Source organism: Microtus oregoni, unplaced genomic scaffold (genome assembly GCF_018167655.1).
Source record: "Microtus oregoni isolate MIOR12 unplaced genomic scaffold, Mior012 000017F_ref0000208, whole genome shotgun sequence".
NCBI lineage: Eukaryota > Metazoa > Chordata > Mammalia > Rodentia > Cricetidae > Microtus > Microtus oregoni.
Window position 1 is genome coordinate 6,306,435 of NW_024543076.1, and position 15,837 is coordinate 6,322,271.

Here is a 15,837-nt window from a genome sequence, read left to right on the forward strand (position 1 = left end):
TGACTCTGGTAATCCACCCTGCCCTTTGCCAATGCCCCTTCCCTTCCAGTCTTCTGTGCCTCACTGGGCAACAACCCTCTAATAAAATCCGCATGAACCCAGCTGCTAACGGCTGCTGGACAGGCTCTCGGATCTGACACCTGCCTTGGCATTCCTTGAGCCCTAGTAGCCAGGCAAAAGAAGGCCAAGACCCAACTCTTGCACCTCGGGGTCTTACAGCGGCGTCATGGAGAGAGTCAACAGGCAGAGGTTAGGAAGAAATGGCAACACTAAGTTCGCTTACCGTGGGGAAGGTAGTTTTGGGTGAGGGGCAGAGCCCATGAACTTGGGCTTGTTTCATTCTCTACCTCAGCCATGATGACAAGGCTCTCTACTCTGGGGAACAGGCCAGGTTAAACGGCAAGGCACAAGTGCTACTAACCTGATTATCCACCTGTTTCCCACCTCTCTGTTTTAGCCCAGGCAGCCCAAAGTTTTGGGTCTGAAATATTTCCTATGTAATCTACAAAATATGGTGATTTATATCGGAACAAAACATTCGATTTCTGCACTCCAGTTCCATTGGCTCAGAAATCTCGGCTCCATGGGTCTGTATGTGGGTGAGGAAGTGCTTGGAGCTGCAGAGCAGAAGGGCCACCCTAGATGATGTGCTGCAGCATCTCTTCAGTCTCTCTCTCTCTCTCATTTTTCAAGACAGGATTTTTTTCTGTGTGTAGTCCTGGCTGCCCTGGAACTCACGCTGTAGACCAGGCTGGCCTCAAACTCACAGAGATCCGCCTGCTCTGCCTCCTGAGTGCTGGGGTTAAGGGTGTGCACCACCACTGCCTTCAGTTTTCTTTTTCCCAACCAATGGAATGATTCCAAGAAATAAGCACACAGGTTAAAAGGCTATGTAAACTGTTTGAAGTTTATTTATAAATTACAAGGCTACACTTACTAGGGCTGGCATTTAAATTTTTTTACCCTTCTTTGCTGTTTAACTTAGCTAAAATTCTTGCTTGCTCTTATTTTGAAAGTAATTATTGTCTATGCTAGGGACTGAATCCGAGGCTTCCTTGCCCTCACCCAAGATTGCCAAATTAATTTTACTTCCACCAACCTATCTGCTCTTGGCCATAGCAAGGCAAAGACCAGTGCATCCTTCCCTGGATAGGAGGGTGGGTTCATCTCAGGAGACCCTCAAGGAAGCAATGGAAGCATTTGTTCTGGTCAGCTCAGGCCGGTGTGGAGCAGAGGAACTGGTGTCCTTCTTGGAGTGTTGCCTTCATCTCACTGAACTGAGCCAACTGGCAGGCCTCTTCCAGTCCCAGCCAGCGGTAGGCTTGATGCTCCTGGGAGAGGCAGATCTCTACATTGTAGTCTTTCACCTCTGCCAGCCAGTAAATCACTGTTTTCGGCTTCTTCCAGGCCACATAGTTGAGCTCCCTTCTGAATCCCTCAATGATGGTCAGCTGGCTTGCTTCTATGCCTGTTTCCTCCCGAGTCTCTCGCAAGGCTGTTTCCAAGTCAGTCTCTCCAAGGTCCACATGGCCTGGGTAGGAGGAAATAAAGAAGAATCTGACTTCCAGGACAGGTGGTAGAAAGCCAGGGACCTTTCTGGGAGTGCCTGGGCTAAAGGCAGGCTGCGGGTCACGGTACCCTAACATCCCTAGGGAGGCTGTAAGGCAGACCGTGTCGGTTCTCAGATCTGAGAAATCCCTCCTTCCTACTCCATCTTTGTAGAGAGTGACAATAATGTGCTTGGCAGGTCAGATTCAGATATTGCTTCGTTATTGCTGTGCCACGTGTCACAATTGGGGCTGTGTGCACAGGAGGAAGGCGCTCTACCACTAAGCTACAGCCCCATCCCAGAACACGGACTGCCTTCTGGTGTCCGCGAGATGGCTTTCCTCAGATCTCTGCTTTCCCATTCTTTTGAGTTTTCTCCCTATTTTACTCACAGGGACCCCTTTTCTTGGAGACCTTAAAGTAATTTTCCAAGGAGAGGCAGTCTCTTGGCAGAGTGGGGGCCAGCTGAAAGCCCCAGTGAGGACTCAACACTCTACAGTAAACAGGCGCAAGCCCCGCACTGCTGCCCCAGCAGCTGTTTCCAAGTAGCCATCAAGGCGTTCTCAAATTGTTTTCATCCTCCTAACTGAGCAAGGCCAGATTTCAGACTCACAGGGAAAGTCGTGATGGGAACTTAAGACTACGGACAAGCCAAGAGCCAGTTCTAAGAAAATTTGTTGGCAAGACCCAAATCAAAGCCGACAGCTGCCAAGAAACTGTTGCAGCAACACTTGAAGCTCTGCAGACTGTGGTGGCCCCCAGCTTTACCCCTAGGCCTTTCCCACAAATTCTTAGTGTCCCAGAAGGGCCCAGAAGCAATGAAAAGGTTCTGGTAACCTGTATCTCCTCCTGGCTCTGGCAAGTTGCTGAGGGGCCCTCCTAGTTCAGTCAGGCGCTCATGAGGAGCAGGAACTGACAGCTGTTCCCTCGTTGGCCTGAAGGTGGAGCTATACACTAGGAGTTCTACCTCCCAGGGGTCTGGGCAGCAGCCTAGAGGCTGCTGAAAGGAAAATAGGAACTTGGCACTTCTGGAATCCATTCTAGCCACCCGCTTCTGGAGAAAGTTTTTGTGCACACCACTTCCTACAGTGGGCACACACCGCACTGATAATGTATTGAGGAAGAAAAGTAGGAGGGGCCAGAAGACACTGATTCAGGGTGCACACCCCCACACAGCTATCTGCAAATCTTAGGATACCGGCCCAGGAACTCTTCAGTCTGCTGCCCACCAATGCTAGCAGGGTAACTTCATCCCAGGTCAGAGACGAAGATGATTAGGAGAGGTCCTTTGACATCTCCAAGTGAGAGGACCCGCAATGTGACTCCGGTGATCAGAAAATGAGTGTGAACACTCCTAGCTACAGTAATTTGTGGCACCTCTCTCTTACCCTGTTCTTCCCTGTGCAACTCAAATGTGCAAAAACTTCTTTTCTGTTGCCATGTCTTGTTTTCTTTCAATCTCAGCTGTCTGTCTATGCCTCCCCATCCTACCCTTATGTTTTTATCTGTCGGGGCTGTTGACTCTGGGGCCTCATCCCAGAAAGTGCCAGAGCCAATCTGTTATTACTCACTGGGACCATCCCAATGGCCTCAATCAAAGATGGCTTCATCCCCATCTGAAGCAGAGTTGGATTAAATAAAGACATTTTAATGTAAGTGTAGCATGAGAATTTTTTTTTTCCTTTTTTGGCTTTTCAAGACAGGATTTCTCTGTGTAGTCCTAGCTGTCCTGGAACTAACTTGTTCTATAGATCAGGCTGGCCTTGAATTCAGAGACCCGGCTGCCTCTGCCTCTGCTGGGATTAAAGGTGTTAGCCACCATTGCCCGGCAACATCAGAATTAACAGAAAAAGAGGCAGTCAGAAAAAGTAAGACACACCCAATAGCATGAGTGGGCTTCCAAGAAGAGTTATGAAAATACATACTCAGATGGCACGGGCTCAGGGGGCACTCCGTTCACCTCTTCTCACATAGTCTGCCTTCTCTTTTAGGAACATCCAAGGGGATTTTTTGTACCCTTAAAATAGCATCCAGAATGCTAGTGAATGAAAACCTACTTACAAATACATCTTGGCCATGTCAAAGGCTCCAGGCCACTGGACTTTCTTTACCTTTTTGCCTTTTGAAGACTTGACTAGCTCTGTCCCAGGTGCTCAGTGAGGAGCCCAGGCAAAGGTGGCTGCTGAGACTACAAGCCCAAGGTCTCTATGATCTTCACGGCCTCTTGGTCTGAGAAGGACCCTTCCATTCCTGCCAGAATATGGGAGTGGCCTATGACCAGGAAAGCCAGCTGCTCTGCGCCTCTAACAGCCCCGAACTCATACTCCCTGGATGTGTGGTCCACAAAAGAAAACCCTAGTGACAGGAACACTAAACAAAGAAGCAAAGGATCTTATCAAGTTAAATCAGAAAAAGGGCAGGAAGAAAACACGGGATTTTTTAAGTCAAGCTCTACTTTGGTAGATGAAAAACTCAGAAAGGTAGGCACACAGCCGTCATTTTACTCAGTTTCGACAGTCCCAAGCCCTGGCCCAGTGGCTCTTCTCCTGTCTAGCCATGCATGGGCTGGAGCACAGGTGAATGACAGAAATACACCAGGTGCTTTGTCTGCTGGGGTCAGCTGCAGAATCCTATTTCTAGGTCTGGGCTGGCCTAGAGACCTCATACATAGAAAAGATTAAGTGCTCTTGCCTCTCCCACCTCCTCCTGCTGTACCCTTACTGGGAAACAAGCCTTGTAGGGAGTCTGTCAGGGTGGATTCCTGAGCAAAGCTTGGCATTTCCCCAAAAAGCTAACCCCTGTGCCTGTACCTTTGGGAGGAGTCCAGTGATGAATGCCATTTGATGCCTGCAGCAGCAGAAACTCAATTGTGCTGTTGTCCACCTTGGGAATAAGGTGTCTTCGAAAGATGATCAAGCCACATGCTCTCAGGGCCATGCTCTATCTATGAAGTTAAAAAAGAAGTGAAACACTGGGAAGCTATACACAACAGGAAAATCCACACATGGGGCATAGCTGGAGAATAGGAAGGACTGGCTAACAGTGATCTCAACCCACAAAAGGACAGACAGCATGGCAAGAAATGGAGGTTAGTTTCTTAGTTTTGCTATTGTTGAGAAAATGCCTCTAGAAGATTAGTTTGTAGGCAAGTGGAATATTTTCTTGATTAGTGGTTGATGTAGGAAGATCCAGCACACCGAAGGTGGGGTCATCCTTAGGTAGGTGGTATAAGAAAGCAGGCTGGCCAGACAGTGGTGATACGAGCCTTTCAATCCTAGCACTGGAAAGACCAAGGCAGGCAGATCTCTGAGTTCAAGGCCAGCCTGGTGGAAAAAGTGAGTTCTAGGACAGCCAGGGCTACACACAGAAACCCTGTCTCAAAAAACTAAAACAAAAACAAAAAACTGAAAATATGTGTATGTACACACAGGCACACACACACACACACACACACACACATACATACATATAAATAAAACAGGCTGAACAGCCAGGCATGGTAGTGTATACCTTTAATCCCAGCACTCAGGAGGGAGGAGAAAGAGGTAGGTGGAATTCTGTGAGTTCGAGGCCCAGCCTGGTCTACAGAGTCAGTTCCAGCAGTTTCAGGACAGTCAAGGGTACACAGAAAAAACCCTGTCTCAAAATCAATCAATCGATTGATAGATCAATCAATCAATCAATCAGCCTGAGCAAGCCAAGTAAGCAGTGTTCCTCCATGCTCTCTGTTTTAGTTTCTGCCTTGAGTTCCCTGCATGACAAACTATAAACTCTAAGCTGAAAAAAGCCCTTTCCTCCCCAAGTTGCTTTTGGTTATGGTGTTTGTCACAGCAATAAGAACATAACTGATACAGAGGGGCATCCAGGGTTAGGAACGAAGCTTTGTCTGTAACTACTACAGGACCCTGATAACCACCCGCATCAAGGGGCTTCTACCCTGAGGTTCAGGTCTCCCTGTGAAACTTAAGACTCGTTTGTATGCATTATGAGACTACAGGGACTCTGCAACTAACTCACTGAAACAGAAAAGACACTAGGAACGTGTTACAGTTAAGCTCACAATCCCATTTCCCTCAGCCTATATCCCGAGTCCTTAAAGCAGAGACTCCAGTGGGGTCACTTAGGTAGTCTGATACACCATGACACTTTTGTTCATTTTTCAGTCTCACATTCATGTCTATTAAGTCAAATATGCATTTGGTCCAAATGAAAAGTAAAAACCACCAATGGTTAAAAAAAGAAAGAAGGAAGGAAAGAAGGAAGGAAGGGAAGAAAGGAAGAAATCTCTCCTTCACTATCACGATTGTTCACAGCATGAATCTGGGGCCTAGACTTGGAGGATAACAGTTCTACCTAAAGAGGCTGCTATGAGGGCTGCGTAATCACCATTTAGTTTTCTTTCTTCTTTTTCTCATTAATGCAGCTCTGGCTGGCCTCAAATTCACAGAGCTCCACCTGCCTCTGTCTCTAGACTTCTTCTTTTTTTTTTTTTTTTTGGTTTTTCGAGACAGGGTTTCTCTGTGGTTTTGGAGCCTGTCATGGAACTAGCTCTTGTAGACCAGGCTGGTCTCGAATTCACAGAGATCCGCCTGCCTCTGCCTCCCAAGTGCTGGGATTAAAGGCATGCGCCACCACCGCCCGGCCTGTCTCCAGACTTCTTAACTGTGATACAATTCTATAGTGATTTAGAAAGTGCCTCGCACATACTAAAATCTCAGTAGATTTCTGTGGAATAATATCTGGAAGGGGGCCACTGAGATGGCTCAAGGGGTAATCAAGGATGAAATGCTTGCTGCAGAAGCCTGACAACCCATGTAAAGAGTTCACACCAGAAAAGTTGTTCTCTGACCTTTACACATGTGCTATGCAGTGCAGGGGAACATGCATGTGCACATGCACACGCACACATAGAGCTAAGAAATCACAAAGGAAAAATGTGATAGGCAACAATGTGACCTCCTCTGAGGGATTCTCATAGGCTTACTGAAAGAAGGGGTGTCTGAGGAGAGAAACAAGAGACAAAAGACAAGTCCATAAAGAGAGGAGGGGAGAATGTGGTTCAAGGTGGAGGGTAGCACCCTGGGCAGTAAGGTACTGAAGTAGGATGGCAGAACCAAAAGAAAGCTACGTGCTATTTTCCTTGCTGGTGTGATGGCGCACACCTGCAATCCCAGCACGACAGAGGCAGAAGCAGGAGGATCACTGAAGATTTGCAGACGGCCTGGACTACATAGCAAAACCTTGTCTCAAACTAAAGAATAAACAAAGAGAGGAACTCTTGGCTGTCAAAGGCATAAGAGTCAGGCCCAAACACCTCTTCCGAGTAATTCTCAGGATTGCTATCAAGTGCTATTTTAGGGATTTCTCACAAATAAACCAAACACCTTTTCCTCTCCTCTCCTTTTTGCTTATTTTTTACTTATTTATTTAGGGTTTTTTTTTTTTTTTTGTGGTTGGAATCAAAAAGAAGGCTTCATGCATGTTAGGCTTATCACCAAGCTACAGACACCCAAACCATTCTAAAATGGTGGGTGGGAAGGTCTTAAGAACTAGAAATGAACTCAGTGTTTTGTTGTTGCTTTTGTTCTCTTTGTGTGTGTGTTGTTTGGGGGTTTTTTGGGGGAGGGGGGACGACAAGGTTTCCCTGTGTAGCCTTGGCTGTCCTGTAATTTGCTTTGTGGACCAGGATGGCCTCAAACTCAGAGATCCTCTTGCCTCTGCCTACCAAGTGTTGGGATTAAAGGTGTGCACCACCTGGTATATCACTTTTTAAAAGCATTGGTGTGGGAATGGTTAGTGACATTTCAGTATATACATCTATCTCTGTGGCACACACGCGCACGCACACACACACACACACACACCATTAAAAATGGGATAGAACCAAATGTTTTGGCTGTAAGAAAATATTTTTGGATATATTAATTGAAAAAATTATGGTACAGAATATGTATAATGAGATCTTTTTTGAGTTAAAAAATTCATATGTAAAGTAGTAGTACATAGGCTTTTATGAAACACCATGTTCTATTTTCCTGGACTCCTTCTTTATGCTGAGAACACTTCCCATTCTGGAAGCCACAAGGAAACACCTTGTCACTGCAGAACTACTGAACAGTATTTTAATCACTGGCTTAGAGTTCATGTAGAAACTATGATCCTATATCATTCCTACAATTAGAAAGTAATAAATGTAGGGTACCTTCCTCTTGCCTCTTGAAGAGCTCCATATAATGAATGCCAGAGCCCTAGGAAACCTCAGAAATCTAAGACTAGGCCAGGCGGTGGTGGCGCATACCTTTAATCCCAGCACTCGGGAGGCAGAGGCAGGTGGATCTCTGTGAGTTCGAGGCCAGCCTGGTCTAAAGAGTAAGTTCCAGGACAGGCTCCAAAGCTACAGAGAAACCCTGTCTCAAAAAAAAAGAAAAATAAAATAAAAATAAAGACAAAAAGAAAAAAAAATAGAGCATGAGAATAGAAAGATGCCTTCATGAAGGACAGGAATAACAGGTCTTGGGTGGCCATGTAGACCCATAAAAGAGAGGAAAGGCTAGTATTTTCCTTTGGAGAGGAATGGGAGTAGGGAGAAAGTCTTAGCATAGTAGAAAAGGTGCATTCTAGCAGTGTGTAAAGAAGCCGCACTGAAGAAACAGTGTGGCCTATAATCTGATCAGACAGCTAAGGAAAGATGCTTATTCTATGTATGCTTGACTCACAGGGAAGACAATCTTCTAGAAAGGGAGAACTCCCCATTGCCCTTTCAATTGGCTTAAACCAGCTGTGTGTACTAGAAGCCTATCCCCAACTCATATAGATAACTCTTCCTGCTTAACCCTTTGAAAACTATTGCTTATTTATAGTTATTGTTGTGGGGGCTATAGGTATGACATGGCACATGTGTGAAATTCTCTCCTATTTTTATCTGTTCCAGTGATTGAACTCATTGTCCAGCTTAACAGCAAGCATTTTACATCTTAAGCCACATTGTTGGCCCCACTTCTTTGCTTTATTTTGGTTTCTTTCTGTGTAACAGCCCTAGCTGTCCTGGAACTAGCTCTGTAGACCAGGCTGACCTCAAATTCACAGAGATCTACCTGCCTCTGCCTCCTGAGTGCTAGGTTTAAAGGTGTGCACCGACACGCCCATCTAATAATTTTATTTTCTATGCATTGATGTTTTGCCTGCATGTATGTCTGTGTGAGGGTGTCAGGTCCCCTGGTACTAGAGTTACAGACAGTTGTGAGCTGCCATGTGGGTGCTGGGAATGAACCCAGGTCCTCTGGAAGAGCAGCCAGTGCTTTTCATGGCTGAGCCATCTCTCCAGCCCTAATTTAACTTTTTGTTTGTTTGTCTGAGACAGGGTTTCTCTGTAGTTTTGGAGCCTATCCTGGAACTAGCTCTGTAGACCAGGCTGGCCTCGAACTCACAGAGATCCGCCTGCCTCTGCCTCCCAAGTGCTGGGATTAAAGGTGTGCACCACCACTGTCCGGCTCTACTTTTAACTTTTGAAATAGCTCAAGTGTTACCTTTTTAGTGAGGTCTTCAGGCTTGTAATAACTCTATAAATCTCTACTTATTAGATGCCATCAGAGAGGACTCTGACTCACAGACACTTGGGATCTGGACACGAGGCAAGTACTCTAACCACTATCCTATCTTCCTAGCCCTTGGTTTTTCACGATGGGATACTGCTATATAGTTCATGCTTGGTCTTGAGCTTATTATATAGTTCAAGCTAGCCTCAATTTTGAGATCCTCCTACCTCAGCACAAACTAAGTCCAGCTCAGGTTTATATTTTGTGTATTTTGGGAGCTAGTAGAGAAATCATGCAAGCCAGTCACCTCCACATCTGCTGCTGGGCCTAAAGCCTAGTAGTACTAGCAATCTGGGGGCGGGGCTAGACGTGAAGTAGAGGACAGCAAGGAAACTACAACATGTGAGAGCACATGGAAACAGTGAGCACATCTGGAAGTCATGAAGATAAACGACTAGGGTTGGTGACACAGATGGCAGTGGGTAAACCAGAGCCCTCCAGAGATGGAGGCCATCTTAGAGCGGAAGAGGAGGATTCAGTAGGAGCTGAGATGTCTTCAGGCCGAGATGCTGTCTTTCATCAGCAAGGCGAGTCAGCAGACTGGCATGAAGATGTGTGCACTACAGCCATGTCAGCTCTGTGCTGCACAACATCCTGGCTGTTTCACTCCAGCTTTCCAGATGGCATGCAGACATTTGCTGTGGGCAGTACTGAGCTAGAACCACTAAGAAGGGGATTCTGGGGCTGGAGATTTGGCTCAGTGCTTAAGAACACTTACTTGTTCTTGGAAAGGATCCAGGTTCAATTCCCAACATCCACATGGAGGCTCTCCCCACCTTGGGCGCTAGGCATGCATGTGGTTCACAGACATATATGCAGATAAAACACTCATGCACACACACACACACACACACACACACACACACACACACACACACAAATCCTTAAAAAAGAGATTTCTGGGAAATGTAGTTCCAGTATAGCTAGAGTCACCCAGTACAAAGCCACTTTAAGTATGCATCCCTTGTAAGGTAAGTCTCTGCTGGTACCTCTGGCGAGAAAGAACCAGACTCAGTCTGTTTCCTTGGGACCCAGCTCAGCAGCTCAACAGATGTTCATTGACTCAACAGAACTCTTTCCCCACCTCCCACTGAAACAAATGTTTAAGTATGTTCTGGGGCCCTGGGAAACAGCTCAGTGTTTTCTTGAAGAGTGCCATTTGCATAAAAGTCAATGGAGCTATTGTTGGTTTTCTGTTTTTTTGGAGAAGAGGGAGCTGGAACTATCTAGGGGCTTGAAAGTATTCAGCTCTCATACATTCTCCAAGTGTATTCAAACCTCAGGGGGTTAAAGAACACAGCATCCAATATGCAAATATGCCTGCAGCCAGGATTGCAGAGGTGAGAACTCCAGGCTGACAGCAGGCAATTCACACTTCAGAAAAGTGGCATAGTGCCTGAGGTGGTTAGAAGAAAAGAAAAGAAAAAAAAAAAAAAAAACCTCAATGTCATCAGAAGGTTCCAGAAGCTAAGGAAAAATGCTCTTGACTTTCTCCACACACAGAATTTCCTCAGTCTAGGATATTCTGTGTGTGTGTGTGTGGGGGGGGGGGGGTTACAGACAAATGGCCATGCTGCCATGGTCCAACAATTCATCAAATTAATCAAGAATGCTACTACAGCTACCTGCAAAAGCTCTCACAAACACATATTTTTATTTGCTTGCTTATTTATTTTGTGGGGCCAGAGCGTGAACTCAGACTTCACACATGTGAGGTAAGCACTCTCCAACTGAGCCATACCTTCAGTCTTTACATAACAGATTCCCTAAACCCTCCTCACATCCCTTAAACCAGTGTTTCAAGCCACTCTGCTGTCCGGCATCAAGACTGTGTCACCTACACTGTGCAGCTTTTAACTACTAAAGTTGCTACAGGGCAACCCTGTAAGGCCAGGCATGGTGGCACATGCCTGTAATCCTAGCATTCAGGAGACTGAACTTGTGTTACAGATCTTGTCTCAAACAAACAAGTTCAAAGGAGGATTCTTTTCTTTTCTTTTTTCTTTGTTTCTCTGAGTAACACTGGCTGTCCTGGAACTCACTTTATAGACCAGGCTGGCCTCACTTGGAGATCCATCCTCTGCCCACTAAGCATTGGGATTAGAGGTGGGTGCCACCACCGCCCAGAAAAGGACGATCATTTAAGACTTATGTTTAGTTTATAAGGAAACAGATTTTTTTTAATTAAACTTTATTTAACCTTATTTCATGCACATTGATATAACGATGTCAGATTCTCTGGAACAGGGGTTACGGACAGCTGCGAGCTGCCATGTGGTTGCTGGGAATTGAACCCAGGTCCTCCGGAAGAGCAGTCAGTGCTCTTAGCCACTGAGCCATCTCACCAGCCCCTAAGGAAACAGATTTTTTTTTAAATATTTATTGATTTATTATGTATACAATATTCTGTCTGTGTGTATGCGTGAAGGCCAGAAGAGGGCACCAGACCTCATCACAGATGGTTGTGAGCCACCATGTGGTTGCTGGGAATTTGAACTCAGGACCTTTGGAATAGCAGGCAATGCTCTTAACCTCTGAGCCATCTCTCCAGCCCCCAAGGAAACAGATTTTTAAGACAGGGTCTCACTGTATAGCTCAGATGGAGAAATGTAGACCAAGCGGAGACCTCTCTGCCTTCCGAATGAAGACGAAGGCCTGCACTAATGTGCCTTTCTAAAGCTGAGATCTTAAGAAAGAGTAAGCCAGGCTTAGTGACACACACCTTGCACCGGTAGCCTCAATACTTGGAAGGCAGAGAGGCAGCAGTATTAGGATATCAAGGCCAGCTTTCACTACATATAAACTTGAGGTCTTTCTGGACCACATAAATACTGTCTCAAAAAGTAAAATAAACATAAAGATTAAAATACTTGCCCAGTGGCATAAATGGCTGGTAATATGATTTGAATCCAGAGAAATCTAACTCCAAAACTTGTAATTTTTTTAACAGTTCTGCTTATCATGAATAGAGTTAAAGGTACACATGGCTCCGAGAACATGCACAAGTGATTAATAAAATCACCACCAGTTTTAAAACTCCTTTGTCTTTAATCTGGACTCATCTGGAGACTGTTTAGGATGTCTGGCTGAAACTTTTCCACAAAACAGGTTTTAAGCAGGGAAGATGGAGGTAACCAAAGCCAAGTTAGGTAGGGAAAGTGTCTCCTGAGGCTCCTAAAAGTCCAATTTGACAAGGGTGTCCTTGACTTCACTGCTGTTTTCTAAGAAATAGGAACCTAAAACCACAGGTTTTTTCCTAAATCTGATGTCTAGAAAATTTGCACATGCCCCTGAAGAGGAAGAGCAACTCTGCTTGCTCCCAAGCAGCTCCATGGGACTCCTTGCCCATGGCCTCCTCTACTACTTCCTTCTTTGTTCTTGGAGGAAGAATGAAGCATCTGTCCAGATAAAGATTTCTTGTAATAATAATAAAAGGAAGAAAAGAAAAAAAAAAGAAAAAAATCCTAGTTATATGAAAATATTAGAAACAAAGAAAATGGTCCCCCAACTGTACCTTTCTCTGGGCCTCTGCTTCCTCTCTGGGAGATCAAGCTGCTGAATCACTTTGTAAACTTGGCTATTTGGCTGAGGGAGAAAACAGGAGAGTTTTACCTGCAATGACACACCGGCTTCTAGGATCAGGGCAAAGTCAAACAAGGTTGGAACAAAAATGTTTCTTAGGGAAGGAAATTTTGTTATGTGGCCTTTTGGTGCCACCTGCTGTTCAGCTATGGGAAGGAACCCTAAGTGATTCTGATACTAGCGCCTACAGAGGGATTTCCCATCTGTTGCCTGCTGAATGTGTTCTCTAGGTGAATGTGAAACTGAACACTACAAATCTCTCACGTTCCAGAGGTTCACAGTCCAGTGAAAGCAAACGGCATTCAGACAGATGTTACAAAGTGTTTCATACATCATAAGGATGTATGTAAGACAGAAAGACAGGCTGGCCAGGCAGTGATGGTGCACGCCTTTACTCCCAGCACTCATGAGGAGAGGCAGAGGAAGGCAGACCTCTGAGTTAAAGGCCAGCCTCGTCTACAGAGTTCCAGGACAGCCAGGGCTACACAGAGAAACCCTGTCTGGGTATGGGAGGGGAAAAAAGACAGTGATAAAGATCTTTAGGTCAAAGGAGTACCTCGTAAGGATGTGCATGTGTGCATGCGTTTTTCACCTGGGTGTTAGGGTCAAACTTAGGTCCTCACACCCATACAGGATACTTTCTGTCCAGACTGAGCCCAGTCTGGGGCACCATCATAAAGACCTCACACATAGAATGGCGTTCCATTGGTAAGCAGCTTAGCTTATATTGGTTTTTAATATTTTATGTATTTCTTTATTTATTTTAGACAGGATCTCACTATATGACCTCTGCTGACCCAGAACTCTCTATGCAAACCAGGCTAGCTTCATACCTAGTGATCCATCTGCTTCTGCCTCTGGAGTGATGGTATTAAAAGCATGCCACCAAGTCTGGCTTAATTTATATCCTGTAGACAATAAGGACTGCTGGTTTTAGGTAAAGTGTATTTTTGTCAGCTTGACATTTTACAAAAGCATTTTGGCAGTAAGCAAGATGGAGAACAAACTGGAAGAAAAAACTGCAGGCAAAGAGACCTGTTGTTATTAGCTTATTTCAGCAGCTTGCAAATGGCAGGAAACTAGATTAAGAGAGAGCCTATGAGAAAGAAGGGAGGCGTATGCAGTATCTCAGGTAACTAACATTGACAAGGTTGATATCTCATTGTCTGTCTGAGAGATTGCATGAGTTCAAGGGAACCAGAAGAGGTGTTTGGCTTGAGTAACTGGATGGATTTCCTTTTGAAACGAGTTGAATTTGAAATGCTACAGACTGTCCGTAAGGTAAGTGGAGACCAGGTCTAAGGTTCAGTAATATCTCATTCTATTCTTCGTTTCCTAAACTGGATACTTTTTATGAGAAAAAGAATTGCTTTCATCATAGGTACTTTGACAATCCATGTCTTGACTAGTTTTATGTCAACTTCAAACAAACTAGACTCACTGGAGAGGAGGGAGCCTCCATTGAGAAAACGCTTCCGGAAGATGTAGGCAAGCTGCAGGGCATTTTCTAGTCACTGACGGGGAAGTGCCCAGCCCACCGTGAGTGGGGTCATCCCCTGCACGGGTGGTCCTGGATTCTCTAAGAAAGCAGGCTGACCAGGCCACAAGGAGCAAGCCAGTAAGCAGCACTCCTTCACAACCTCCGCATCAGCTCCTCCCTCCAGAGTCCAGTCCTGTTTGCATTCCTGTCCTGACTTCCTTCAATGATCAACAGTGATGTGGAAAAGTAAGCCAAGTAAACCCTTTTTTTTCCAGTCAGGCAGTAATGGGATACACCTTTAATCCCAGCACTCGGGAGGCAGAGGCAGGTGGATCTCCGTGAGTTCGAGGCCAGCCTGGTAACATAGGGAGGAAGGACTGCACCATTCCTTCTCCAGCCCCCGTGAACTGACGATTTTTGAGCTAAAATGAGCACTGGATTAAAGAACACACGGTGCTGCATACATGCTGGCTAGTGTATTTGTTCTTAATAACGGCGGTGCCTTTTTAACCGAGAAGCTAACCTGCCAGGCACTGTGCCGCTTTACCTTAATTTCCTCACTCGGTCTTCTGTCAACTGGGGAGGCATTGATACCGACCGTTTTTTTCAGAAAAGGAAAAAACTATGGTCCAGAAACACTTTTGGTAGTTACTCAAACGCAGGCATGCCAAACTTCTAACATCGTTAATCTTAATACCCACTGGATAGTAAACATTTTGCGTTTGACAACTTGACTGTTCTCAATTTAAGCTGTTTCGCTTTTTTTTCTTAAGATGGGAGTCTTGTGACTTTATTATAACTGTCTCAGCCTTCATAGAATGAACAGTTGGAACAAAAAATAAAAAATCTTTGGGGGGGGGGGCGCTGGAGAGACAGTTTAATGGTTAAAAGTACCTGCTACTCTTCCAAAGGACTGGGGTTCGGTTCTCAAGAACCTACACTAGGTGGCTCACAACTGCCCTTAACTCGGGCTTCTGGGATCTGACGCCTTCTGGCCTCCGAGGGACCTGCATGCACTTGGTGCACACAAATTCAGGCAGGCAGGAAGGCGCGCGCGCATGCACACACACGCATATTATTTATATTATTATAAAACATGTTATATATGAAACATATATATAATCTCTTGGAATGCAGGCAGGGTTTAATCGACAACAACAAGGCAATACTGAGGCCGAAGGAAAAGGTATGACTGGCTCTCAAAATCCCAAACTCGGGCCTTCCTGTATTTGGGATTCTTCCGAGCCACACCACCGCCAACTCAGAAGAGGGCGACGCCGGACCACAGAACCACTGAGCCTTTTCTTCTCCGATGCAGAGCGGTAAACGGAGGCCCTGCGAGTGGATGGGGCCTGTCCTACACACACCTCACTGCCAGCTCTGATGGCGCCGCGCGGGTCGGTAGCACAGCACACCACCCGCGCCCCTGCCCCACGCCCCACGCCCCCACCTCCAGCCCCCGCCCCCCAGCACCGCAGCACTCACCCGCAGCGCCGAGACAGGAGGCGGTCCTTAAACGGAGCAGTATCTCGCTAGCCAATCAGAAGAGCCCGGCTGGCCTTCAGCCGAGCAACAGAATTGGGCACTGGACGCTCCGACCCGCCTCCGAGGCGCGGTTCTCTGATGGGACTG

General features: G+C 45.9%; 1 protein-coding gene across 3 annotated transcripts; it reads right to left on the reverse strand.

Annotated features, from left to right (window-relative positions):
• Positions 1-893: 893 nt before the first annotated feature.
• On the reverse strand, positions 894-15,798 carry Nudt2 (nudix hydrolase 2). Of its 3 annotated transcripts, XM_041667742.1 has the most exons (4): positions 15,691-15,756; positions 12,658-12,728; positions 4,359-4,492; positions 894-1,531 (listed from the first exon to the last, which is right to left on the reverse strand). In XM_041667742.1, exons 3-4 carry the CDS (start codon positions 4,483-4,485, stop codon positions 1,215-1,217), a joined length of 444 nt encoding a protein of 147 aa, XP_041523676.1. In that variant the 5' UTR covers positions 4,486-4,492; positions 12,658-12,728; positions 15,691-15,756; the 3' UTR covers positions 894-1,214. The 3 variants fall into 3 exon arrangements, with proteins under 3 accessions (XP_041523676.1, XP_041523677.1, XP_041523678.1); XM_041667743.1 differs by lacking the exon at positions 12,658-12,728 and having other exon boundaries at positions 15,691-15,798; XM_041667744.1 differs by lacking the exons at positions 12,658-12,728; positions 15,691-15,756 and adding an exon at positions 11,344-11,405.
• Positions 15,799-15,837: the final 39 nt, after the last annotated feature.

What these genes read in the sequence shown, in the direction of transcription:
- Nudt2 (XM_041667743.1), bottom strand. Translation starts at nt 4,485, where the DNA reads ATGGCCCTGAGAGCATGTGGCTTGATCATCTTTCGAAGACACCTTATT. An exon ending in TCACTGGACTCCTCCCAAAG is followed by an intron (nt 1,532 to 4,358) that starts GTACAGGCACAG and finishes CCTCCTACCCAG; the next exon opens with GCCATGTGGACCTTGGAGAG.